Consider the following 12,408-nt stretch of genomic DNA (forward strand, 5'->3'; position numbering starts at 1 on the left):
GTGGTTTGTGGGACGGTGCTGAGCAGTTGCCGAATCAGCTGAGTTGAATCCACTCAACACACACACACACTCAACACTACACACTCAACACACACATTCAACACACTACACACACACACACACACTCAACACTACACACTACACACACACACACACTCAACACAACACACACATTCAACACACTCAACACACTACACACACACACTCAACACTACACACTCAACACACTACACAACACTACACACTCAACACACACATTCAACACACACTCCACACATTCAACACACACTCCACACATTCCACACACTCCACACTGAACAGTATCAACGGACCTTATCAATGTTGGAAGTTTTGGACTACATCAATGTTGGAAGTTTTGGACCATATCAATGTTCATACCGCCACAGTATACGACTGTATCCCTAAACATACAAACAAAATGGCTGCTTAATATGACAGAGAGGCACACCTCCGGTAAATCACTTGTTTTGATCTATAAAAACACAGTTTTGACTGTTTTATCAGTCAACTAGATGTTTTATTATTACACACATTACCAGCTTTGTCCGCTAGGTGGCGATGCTGATTAACCTTATGGTGCTACTTACTGGGTCTCTCGACTGGATTCTAGAGGGATTGAACATTCAATAGATCATTGAACGCTGACGTTTTACGAACACCAGGAGCCACCACGCTGAGGGCCGTCACTGCTGAAGTCTCTGGTCCCAGTGGTAGGGAGGAGTTGCCTGCCACACACGCACACACTATTTTAATTATTTATTATTGGGCAGCTGTCTCTCAACATAATTTTACCATCTCTCTCTCTCTCTGTCTGTCTGTGTCTCTCTCTCTCTCTCTCTCACACACACACACACAGTGTGAGGAACAGACAGTTGTCCTCTCTCTGCTCTTTTGCTGTCTGAAGTCAGACGAGGATTTGAGGCATCTGTCTATTGAACTAGGGTAGGGGGACTGGAGGGAGGGGGGGAGGGAGGGAGGGGGGATTAGCCTTAGAGGGCTCAAGAGGCTGTTTGGTCTAACCCAGACCCTTTAGGTTTCGGTTTCAGTTTCACACACACACACACACACACTACTACTGGTAAAGAGCTAAATGTGTGTGTGTGTGTGTGTGTGTCTCACATGAGGGACAGGGAGCACCAGCTGTTGCAGGTCAGATAAATGTGGGACTCACTCCACAAAGGATATCGGATAACCCTCACAATCCCGACCCTCACCTCTACCCCACCCCCACCCCCCCGGATAACTCTCACCTCTACCCCATACCACTACCCCCCCCCCCCCCTCCAGGTCACGGTCAGTCTCAGAAACATGAGATGAACCCTAATCCCAAAGCGGCTGAGAGAGAGAGAGAAAAGTAGAGAGAGAGAGAGAGAGAGGGAGAGAGAACACACACACACACACACACAGCCAGCTCCAGTAGTCATTTTTATTTCATAAATGAAATGTAGTTGAGACAGAGGGACACAGGTCACCCCCGGGAGGAGGTGCACTCTAGGGAGGGGGTCAGGACAAGGACAAGGCAGACATGGTGACAGGGGGTTTAGGGGCCGGGGTACCCCAGGACTCTGACACACACCACTGTTAGAGAGGGGGGGTGGGGGAGGGGTGAGATAGGTAAACAGCCTCCACATACACAAGAGGTATGACATCATCCTGGGATAGATTTATTTTCTTCGTTAATGGAGTGCAGTTGGCACATGTCCTGTGTGGAGCACTCTGCCTGATTCTGCCACAGCGCTACACTCCACTCTGAATGCAAGTTGAAAAAGAGCCCCCCCACCCACCCCGCCCCTCCCCCGTAAACACAGATGCAGAGGAGTTGGGCACAGTCCTTTGAACAGTGAGACACAGGACAGAACGGTGGTCAGATAGAGACTCATTTCAGTGGTCAGATAGAGGCTCATTTCTCACACAGCAGGGACTCACAGCCAGAAACCCCTGGACACATTACAGTAGAAGAACCACTGGAGTGAGGTAGAGTAGCACCTCAACCACCTTCCAATACGTGTGTGTGTGAGTGTGTGTGTCCTGATTGCCCTCATTCAGAGCCCCCATGTTAGAGCACAAGTGCATTGGCGTCCTGTCCAGTCAGATGGGTGTGAGGGAAGTAGACGTAGGTGAGGTGTGGGAAGGAGTCACATGTTGTTCTGTTCATGTTGTTCTAGGTGAGGTGTGGGAAGGAGTCACATGTTGTTCTGTTCATGTTGTTCAACAGTATGACACTATGACGACAGGTTATGAACATGGATACATTTCATAGTATGGCCAATGTTACTATATGTATCAAAACATTTCTTGCAACCTATCCCGTGTGTGTGTGTGTGTATAACAGCCTGGTGTGTGTGTGTGTGTGTGTAACAGCCTGGTGTGTGTGTGTGTGTGTGTGTATTGTCAGTTGAACTACATTGTGTTTACATTCAGCTCTCTTGGTCAGTGATTCAGTACCTGAGAGTCTTGGCCTCTGGACACACACCCCAAAACCAGCACAGCCCCCCGTCTCTGCATGGACACACACCCCGAAAACCAGCACAGCCCCCCCGTCTCTGCCTCTCAGTACACACACACACACACACACACACACACACACACACACACACACACACACACACACACACACACACACACACACACACACACACACACACACACACACACACACACACACACACACACACACACACACACACACACACCCTCCCGCCAATGCTCTTCAGTACACAAAACATATTAACAATAATGTCGGAATCTGAGAAAAGAAAAACGTAACTAATTCCACATTCCGACAGAAACAACAAAGTTGTTAGTCTTTAAGTTTTAAACTACGTGGAAACGCACGGGTCAATCATTAGAAAACGCTACAATCAAGTCTCCCAGTGTCCACGGCGACGGAGGACCGCCGACCTCTCTGGAGCGTTCTCCCAGGAAACTGAAGACATTCTGAACCTTCAATACGGCGAGGTCAGAGGTCAGAGTTCGTGTTGTGGTTCTGGTTCCTGAGTAGGACAGAGGAGAGCAGCAGGGATTGTGGGTAGGGGACGGACGGGCGGGCAAAGTGTGTCGTAGTAGAGAGCTTTTAACACACGCACGCACGCACGCACACACACACACGCACGCACACACACGACAGAGAACCATCCAGCCAATGGAATAACACAATAAATAACCTAGAAGAGCAGACATAAATACAGATGTTGTTCAGAGGTCGGGGGGGGGGGGGCGGGGGGCTAGCCCTTCTCAGGTGTGTGTCTGCCTCTTCTTCTCTCCTTCCTCTTCATCCTCTTCCACCTCTTCATCCTCATCATCCTCTTCCTCGTCTCCGAACGTCTGCTCCTCCATGTTGGCGAAGGTGTGTGAGCGCGCGGCCACCTGGGCGGCGAGGGAGGAGCTAAAGCTGAGCGCGGCCGAGCCGTGCAGTTCCGTCAGCCTGTCCATCACCGAGAAGCCGGGGATTCTGGGCCGCAGGAGGCATTCCAGCCCGTTCTCCCCCGCCCCTTCCTCAGGCAGCCCCTCGTATTGGTAGAGCTGCGCTCCGCTCACCTCCCCCCCCTCCCCCTTCTCCTCCACCACCACCTGACCACAGATGAACTCTGTGACTGGGTCAGTCTCCGTCTCGGTGGGGAAGAGGTCATCTTTGACCCTCTCTTCGTCGTCTTCTTCTTCCTCCTCCTCCTCCTCCTCCTCTTCTCCCTCCCTCCTGTCTTTCAGGTGCTCTGACAGGTGGTTCCCCTCTCCTCCTCCTCCTGGTTCTGCCGGGCCCACAGAAGCAGGAGTCTCAGACGGGTCGAGGCCGGGCCGAGGGTCCGACGTCCCCCCAGGGACACCAGCGGCTAGGAGAGAAGGACACAGCGCTTTAGTTAAATCATCACACAGACAGATGAACAGATCAACAGAGAGAGAGAGAGAGAGAGAGAGAGAGAGGGGCAGAGAGAGAGAGAGGTGCATTGTGGGTAGGGTGGAGACCTTGGTCGTTGAAGAGCAGCTGTTTCCACTTCCTCCTCTCTTCCTCCGACGCCCGCAGGCCCAGGACGGCTTTGAGCTCCGATAGGACGCGGCGAGACTCCTCCCTCTCCTGCCGCTGCCGCTCCCGTTCCTCTGGCGACAGCATGTCACATGACGACCCACGCCGCCACTCCTCCTCCTCCGACTCGCACTCCGACACGTAGGCCTCCAGCTCCTGGCCAATCACAGGAGGGCAGGGGGGAGCAAGTCAGCCAATCAGAGGGCAGGAGAAGACCAGACACTCAACACAGACAGAGACAGACACAGATGAATACGCACACGCAGACGCACACGCAGACACACGCACACACACACACACACACACACACACACAGTGTGCGATTTGCCACCGGGGATGGTGGGGATTTCCCCCCTTCTACTTTTCTCATCCTTCTATCCTCTGATTATATCTTGTCATCCTTCTATCCTGATTATATCTTGTCATCCTTCTATCCTCTGATTATATCTTGTCATCCTTCTATCCTCTGATCAGGACCTTCTGTCCCCTGCAGGGACGCCCTACATCCCCACTTCTCTTAGCCTTTGTACCCTCATTCCCAGAGGAGACGTCCTGAACACAGCCGGTCCCTCCTTCTATGTCGTGTTTTGTTCCTTGTGTTAACAGGCCTCGCCCAGTGACAGTAGGAACGGCCTGATGACTTCTCTGTCTTTTGGCCCGGGACAGTGGAGGTCCAGCCGGGACAGTGGAGGTCCAGCCTCCTGGTTGAGAAGCTGCGCTGTCGCCATGGTGTCTGACAGGGCTTGTTCATACATGTTCTCCTAGGCAGTTTGTTCATACATGGTTCATACATGTTCTCCTAGGCAGTTTGTTCATACATGGTTCATACATGTTCTCCTAGGCAGTTTGTTCATACATGGTTCATACATGTTCTCCTAGGCAGTTTGTTCATACATGGTTCATACATGTTCTCCTAGGCAGTTTGTTCATACATGGTTCATACATGTTCTCCTAGGCAGGTTGTTCATACATGGTGTCCCTGTCTGTCTGTCTGCTGCATCTTTCCTCTGGTATTCTGAGTGCTGCTGCTGAGGCTAACTGGCCTGACGTTGGTCGTCACTAGCAGGTGGTCACAGCTAACATGATCCGCCCACGGGGGTTTCAACATATTTACACAAAAACAAAGATTCTGAAAATATGTTTCCAGTCATGTCAAATCATGTCGAGTTGCTTGAAATGCGTTTCTAAAAGGCCATACTCTTCATGAAATGTGTTTCTAAAAGGCCATACTCTTCATGAAATGCGTTTCTAAAAGGCCATCTTTTTCCTGGAGAGGCTCTTCCAGATCCTCCGTCCAAAGTAATATTCCCCTGTGGCTGAGCCCGGAATGTGTGAACATCCTAGAAACACTTCTGGCTTAAGAAAAGGAGTTAAATTATTTATATACATTTCTGGAAATAAATAAATAAATAAATGTATTTTTTTTTAAAAGACCACCACATTTTTTTTTACCAATGTCACTCTGCATACATGCACCAAATCAACCAACTCCTTCCCACATTACCTGCTCCTCAGGCACAGGGTCCCGGTCCAGGATGAGGGTGTAGGACTGGGGGGGGGGAGGGGGGGCCGGGGGCACTGCTGGGGGACACGCTGGGTCCTCGGGGGTGCCTGGGAGAGACGGGGGGGAAATCACTGAGTCAACATCTATTATCTGTTACACACTGACTTACATGATATTCTAGTTTTACACAGGTGTCAGCTGGGAGGTCAGGTGTCAGCTGGGAGGTCAGGTGTCAGCTGGGAGGTCAGGTGTCAGTTGGGAGGTCAGGTGTCAGCTGGAAGGTCAGAGGTCAGTTGAGAGGTCAGATGTCAGCTGGGAGGTTAGAGGTCAGCTGGGAGGTCAGAAGTCAGCTGGGAGGTCAGAGGTCAGCTGGGAGGTCAGGATGTGTATGAAACCTGTTCCTGTGCCTGTCCTCTGTCCTGAGCGGCGGCCCTGAGGAGGAGAGTTCTGACTGCAGCATTAGAAGCTGTCGGAGCCTTCAGAACCCTGCATTAAGAGCCCTGTGCAGTGAAACTAGGCCATTGTCCTCCCCCCCCCTCTCTCCCTTTCCCTCTCTCCCTCCCTCCCTCCCTCCAGTCTGTCCTATATACTGAAGGAGTCACTTCCTCTCTGACTCGGAATAGTCTCTGGGTGGGGGCGGCGGAGGGGGTGGGGGAGGAAGTCCTGACTAAAAATAACCCCTCCGTAACCATGGAGACCCAGGGGCTCCTGAAGAACGGGGGGGGGATGCAAGATTCTCAGGTCCACTATCAGTGCCTGCCATCTGGTCAGCCGTGTTAAGACAGCCATGCTGTGTGTGTGTGTGTGTGTGTGTGTGTGTGTCACACCTGGGCAGGTGTTGGCCCTCCGTAGCATACGTGCCACCTGGCCCACGGTGTCGTCCCAGCAGCCTGTGCTGGCCTGCATGTGGGGCTGCAGGTGGTGGAGCCTCTGGCTGAGCTCCTGGTAACCCACGCACGGCCCCTCCCCCTCCACCTCCGCCTCCCGCTCCGCCTCCGCCTCCGCCGACCCCCGGGACACCATCAGCTTCTCCAGGTCGTCCTCCAGAATGATCATCCTGTGGAAGGAGGGGAGGGGAGGGGGGGGGCAGGGTGAGGGTGAGGAGGTGTGTTAGGGTGGGGAGGATAAGGGGGAGGAGGGGAGGGGGGAGGAGGGTGAGGGTGTGAGGAAGGGTGTGAGGGTGAGGGGGTGTTAAGGTGAGGGGGTGATGAGGGTAGGGGTGAGGAGGGTAAGGGGGAGGAGGGGGAGTTTGAGGAGGGTGTTAGGGTGAGGTGGTGATGAGGGTAGGGGTGAGGAGGGTAAGGGGGAGGAGGGGGAGTTTGAGGAGGGTGTTAGGGTGAGGGGGTGATGAGGGTAGGGGTGAGGAGGGTAAGGGGGAGGAGGGGGAGTTTGAGGAGGGTGTTAGGGTGAGGTGTGTTGGGAGAGGAGGGTAAGAGAGGAGGGTAAGGGGTGAGGAGGGGTGAGGAGGGTGACTCACTCGTTGAGCAGGACTTTGAGGTGCAGCTGCAGGCTGCGTACGGAGGCATGCAGCGTGTTCAGCTCCCTGCACTTCTGCCGGGCGCGCCCCGCCCTGTCCGCCCCCGCCGCCCGCGGCGCCATCTCGAAGTAGCGGTGGAACTCGTAGCTGCGCTTCAGGTCGCCTAGGCAACCCGCCAGGGCCCGGTGGAGGGGCTCCGTCACCACGACGACGGAGCGGTGTATCGGCGGCGAGGGGCCGTCGCGGCCCTTTACCCCGCCCTCCGCAGGCTCCTCCCCCAGGCGGTGCGGTGACAGCAGCAGGGCCAATCGGCGGAAGCACTCTGAGCTCTGCCCCGCCCACAGCTGGAACAGCACCTGGAGGGACGGCGAGTCAGCAGGGACAAACAGAGGGAGGGCCAGAAACCTCAGCCCCTCCCATGGCGTCTGTCTGTCTCTACAACCTCAGCCCCTCCCATGGCGTCTGTCTGTCTCAGCTTTATTGGCACAAAGCAACATCATCTCACATCGCCAAAGCAAACACATAAGAACTTTAGATGATGATGAATTAAATAAATAAATACAAAAAATAATAATTTTAGTACATTACAGTCATGAAAGGCATAGCAATTTACAAAGAACAGAAATAATAATAATAATAATAATCTCCCCCTCCCTCCCTTCCTCCCCCCTCCCTCCCTCCCCTTCCTTCCTCCCCCCCCTCCCACCTTGAGTGCAGGAAGGCTGTAGTCATCTGTCAGCTCCTGCACCTGCTCGTCACTTAGATGCTCCGCCCCCAGGCCCAGGCCCAGCTCCTTCAGCGGCACCGCCGACACGTAATTGGTCACGTTGTCCACCTCCGAGTTCAGGGGGAATGTGGTTGGGCGGTTAAGGAGCCAATCAGGATTGACGTGCATAAACTACAGCACCTTCTGTCGGTTAGAACACACCCTGATCTCACTACGCACTAAATCTAACACACCCTGATCTCACTACACACTAAATCTAACACACCCCGATCTCACACACACACCCTGATCTCACTACACACTAAATCTAACACACCCCGATCTCTCACACACACACCCCGATCTCACACTCCCTCATCTCATCTCATCTCACCCCCCCCCTCCCTGTAAAGGATATGCTTTGAGCATGTGACAGGTGGCTCTGCGGGACGATCGGAAGGCGGAGCGAAGTGCCCGGTACACCGCTTTCCTCAGACCAATCAGCATCTGCCCCCTGGGCCCCGCCCCCGGCCCCGCCCTGCTAAAGGAGCTGGCAGCACTCACCCTGTCGAGCAAACTTGACAAGTGAAATGTGATACAACTGTGCAGACGTCCCAGAGAGGCAGGGCAATACACACAACACAGAACACCACACACACACAGGTTATTATTTACACACTAACACACTACACACACGTTATACACGACTAGACAGACACACACACACAGATGATTACAACGTACATACATGACACAGACATACATGACACAGGACATACATGACACAGGACATACATGACACAGGACATAGAGATCCAGTTACAACGCTGGTCTCCAGTTAGAAACACAAAACAGAGACAGAACAAGCAGGGGGGGGGGCAGGACAGAGACAGAACAAGCATTGGGGGGGGGGGGCAGGACAGAGACAGAACAAGCAGTGGGTGGGGTGGGGAGATTGACTTGGAGTAGGGTAGATTAAAGTGTAGTACGCTAAGGTAAGGTAGGGTAAGGTGGGGTGAGGTAGAGTACGGTAGGGTAAGGTAAGGTAAGGTAAGGTAAGGTAAGGTAAGGTAGGGTAAGGTAAGGTAGGGTAAGGTAAGGTAGGGTAGGATAAGGTAAGGTAAGGTAGGGTAAGGTAAGGTAAGGTAAGGTAGGGTAAGGTAAGGTAAGGTAAGGTAAGGTAGGGTAAGGTAAGGTAGGGTAGGATAAGGTAAGGTAAGGTAAGGTAAGGTAAGGTAGGGTAAGGTAAGGTAAGGTAAGGTAGGGTAAGGTAAGGTAAGGTAAGGTAAGGTAGGGTAAGGTAAGGTAAGGTAAGGTAAGGTAAGGACTTGTACTAGTAGGGTTAGAGAAAGGTCAACATGCAAACTAATAGTAAAGGTAAGTGACAGGTTAGGGCTGGGCTGGAATGAGAATGTACCCTAAGAGTTAGGGGCTAGGTGTTAGGGCTGGGTAGGAGTAGGAGAGAGCACACTTACAGGGTGAATCCCCTGGAGATGACCTCCGTCTCCTGGACCAGGCGGAGGGCCTTGCGGGCCAGGCTGGTCAGGGCCTTGCTGTTCTGCACCAGCGCCTTTAGCTCCGCCCCCCGGGCGTGGACCGCCCTCTGGGCCCGCCCCTGGCACCACAGCTCCGCCCCCTTCAGCCCCACCCACCCCAGGACCACAGCGCTCCACGGGACCACGGCCAGAGACCACGCCCCCTCGGTGACGAAGGAGAGGCCCAGCAGGACGGCTGCCAAACCCACCAGGACAGCAACGTCCCTGAGAGAGGGGGGAGGGGGGGGGAGTAGGGAGGGAGGGAGGGAGAGAGAGAAACAGAGAAGAGGGAGAAAGAGAGAGAGAGAAAGGGAATGTGAGACTGTATATGTGTAACTGTTTATTTATTTGTGTGTGTGTGTGTGTGTGTGTGTGTGTGTGTGTCTTGAATGTTTGGTTGTTTGAGTGGGAGTGTGTGAGAGAGTGAGGGTGGTACCAGGTGGAGGGGGTGGCCAGGAGGCTGGGCCTGGCCAGGGTGGGGGGCCGGCCGGGGGGGCCAGAGGAGGGGGAGTCCAGGGTGAGCAGGCTGGGGTCCAGCAGCTCTATCAGCTCCACATCCTCCTGGAGCAACACGTCCTGGTCCAGAATACACCTCACTGAGTACTGACCAAATACACAGTCCTACAGGGAGGGAGGGAGGGAGGGGGGGAGGGAGGGAGGGAGGGGAGGGGGAGGGAGGGGAGGGGGGGGGGAGAGGGAGGGGGAGGGAGAGGGGATAAGGATGAGTGTCTGTCCATGGGAGTTAATTAAGATCCAGTCAGTCTCCATCATGTCAGCCCGAATGGTTTCCAGGGTAACGCTTACCAGCTGCTGCTCCAGCCTATGAGACGACGCGGCCTGGTGGAACGGGCTCCTCCTCCACACTGCATCAGCCAATCTCCTTAAACGCCCTCCCTGCCAATCACACAGAGGGGGAGGGGCTAGGGTTAGGGTTCAGCCAATGAGAGAGAACGGAGCTGTGTAGATGAGGAGAACAGCCGACCAATCAGGTACATTCTTAATGCTTATGATACTACCACATAATATGCATGCATGTACACACGCACACGTACACACACACACGCACACATACACTCCTAACAAAACAAAAGCATCATTAAAATGCCATGAGGAGCATCCCAGGAGACAGGCTCTTTCAGACATCAACAATAACAGTGTGTGTGTGTGTGTGTGTAACTTACGCCCTCCCCCAATGCACCCTTACATACACAAATACCCTCTCCCCTCCTCTCCTCCCTCCCCCCCTCCCCTCCCCCCCTCCCCCCTGGCTCCAGCAGAAGAGACTAACTCAGTAAACACAAACAGTCCAGACGGACCGGCATTCATAACACGTTTGAACACAACGACAAACACAAATCAGTGGAAAGCATTCCAGATCATTCCAGAACATTCCAGATCATTCCAGATCTCTGACAACTTAAAGAAATGTTGTTGTTTGTAAGAGTTGTCGGGGGGGGGGGGGGGATTTTCTTCGATGTGCCCCAACACCTGAATAGGAACGGGAATGGGAAGGCTGCAGAGGAAGGGGGGGGGGGGGGGTATTGATCCAGACGGTACACAGCGTTCTGTACACTGACCCTGTTCTAAAGGGACGCGACGTGATTGGTCAGGAGGCCGCTGCGGTATTGATTATTGAGTCGGTGCTCCAGGACTGTGCTTTCATGCAGGACCTCGACAACATCAGCATCAGAACATGGCACTGAAACTAGCGCTTGGGAGGGGCCTGGGAAAGCCTCTGTGTGTGTGTGTGTGCGTGTGTGTGTGTGTGCGTGTGTGTGTGTGTGTGTGTGTGTGTGTGTGTGTGCTATTTCATTCTCTACTCGAGCATCCCTAGAAAACAAATATCACAGCAGTCGCCCCATGTTAGAGCAGGGATTAAAAAAAACACACAAACACACACACAAACGAAGAAGTACAGTTCATTTCCTGGTCCTGTCTTGTTCCTGCTCTTTAGTATTCAGCTGGCGTCACACAGGGAACATTCCGGGTCCTTTGTGCTCCCTGTCTGCTGAGTGAGAGAGTGAGAGAATGGAAACACTCTGCAAAGACCAGTGAGTGAGTGAGGGAGGGAGGGAGGGGGAGAGTGTGTGTGTGTGTGTGTGTGTGTGTGCGCGTGCGTGTGTGTGTGTGTGTGTGTGTGAGTGAGAAAGAGTGAATGAAAGAAGAAAGAAATAAGAAGAAAGAGGAGAGGGAGAGAGGGAGGTAAGAAAGAGGAGAGGGAGAGAGGGAGGTAAGAAAGAGGAGAGGGAGAGAGGGAGGTAAGAAAGAGGAGAGGGAGAGAGGGAGGTAAGAAAGAGGAGAGGGAGAGAGGGAGGTAAGAAAGAGGAGAGGGAGAGAGGGAGAGAGGGAGGTAAGAAAGAGGAGAGGGAGAGAGGGAGAAGTAAGACTGTATGACTATGTGTTTTACAGTTGTATATTGGAGTTCTGTGTTCCATATTGCCATAAAGTATCCTGTCTCTCTCCATCATCTCTTATACGGTCACACAGGACTGCAGGGCAGAGGCAGCTTTTATTGAGACTTTCACTGGCAATAAACTCCACTGACCTTTACACTGACAGATCCCTCCCTCCCTCCCTCCCTCTAGTGTGACAACATGTATTACCTAATTTCCTCTGAAACAATTACATCTCTGACTCAGATTTACTCAGAAATGCAGATTTTCTTTTCAATAAATTGGGTTTGACAGTTCAAACAGAGCCAGGCCTCACCACTTCCAACCCTCAACTGCACGGCTTTGACTTCAGAAGGGGCTTTGAATTAGTGTTCTGATTTAATTGAAATACAGGAAATATTTGACCCTGGTCTGATACACATATGCAAGTTAACAAGTGTGCAACATCAAACACATTCAACATGTGTTGAACATGGCTTCTAAGATAGCAAGCATCCGCCATTGACTGGAAATCCAGTGCAAGCCAAGATTTTGACCATGTTAGCATGCGCGCACACACACACACACACACACACACACACACACACACAGCAACTCTATCTGTGTTTCAGGAAGTGTGACACTGAGGGACGATCCCAAGCTTTCCTGTCTCATATCCCGCATTCCCAAACGTTCCTGGGAATAACAGACCTCTCAGACAGGAAGCACGGCTACACGGAAAGTTCCTGAACGAGGCAACAACGTGACATCACAT

The 12,408-nt window shown here is 52.8% G+C and overlaps 1 protein-coding gene across 1 annotated transcript in view; it reads right to left on the reverse strand.

Moving 5' to 3' along the window:
• Positions 1–1,440: 1,440 nt before the first annotated feature.
• The window catches only part of vezt (vezatin, adherens junctions transmembrane protein), a 14,146-nt gene continuing 3,178 nt past the window's right edge, over positions 1,441–12,408 (reverse strand). The window contains exons 3-12 of the mRNA XM_083692202.1: positions 10,066–10,155; positions 9,698–9,882; positions 9,202–9,486; positions 8,121–8,303; positions 7,727–7,874; positions 7,021–7,376; positions 6,371–6,600; positions 5,544–5,650; positions 3,982–4,195; positions 1,441–3,848 (exon numbers count right to left, since the gene is read on the reverse strand). Of these exons, the coding sequence (XP_083548328.1) occupies positions 3,256–3,848; positions 3,982–4,195; positions 5,544–5,650; positions 6,371–6,600; positions 7,021–7,376; positions 7,727–7,874; positions 8,121–8,303; positions 9,202–9,486; positions 9,698–9,882; positions 10,066–10,155 (2,391 nt within the window). The 3' untranslated portion in view covers positions 1,441–3,255. The remainder of the gene's footprint in view (positions 3,849–3,981; positions 4,196–5,543; positions 5,651–6,370; positions 6,601–7,020; positions 7,377–7,726; positions 7,875–8,120; positions 8,304–9,201; positions 9,487–9,697; positions 9,883–10,065; positions 10,156–12,408) is intronic.

This window comes from Argentina silus, assembly GCF_951799395.1.
Source record: "Argentina silus genome assembly, chromosome: 20".
Taxonomy (NCBI): domain Eukaryota; kingdom Metazoa; phylum Chordata; class Actinopteri; order Argentiniformes; family Argentinidae; genus Argentina; species Argentina silus.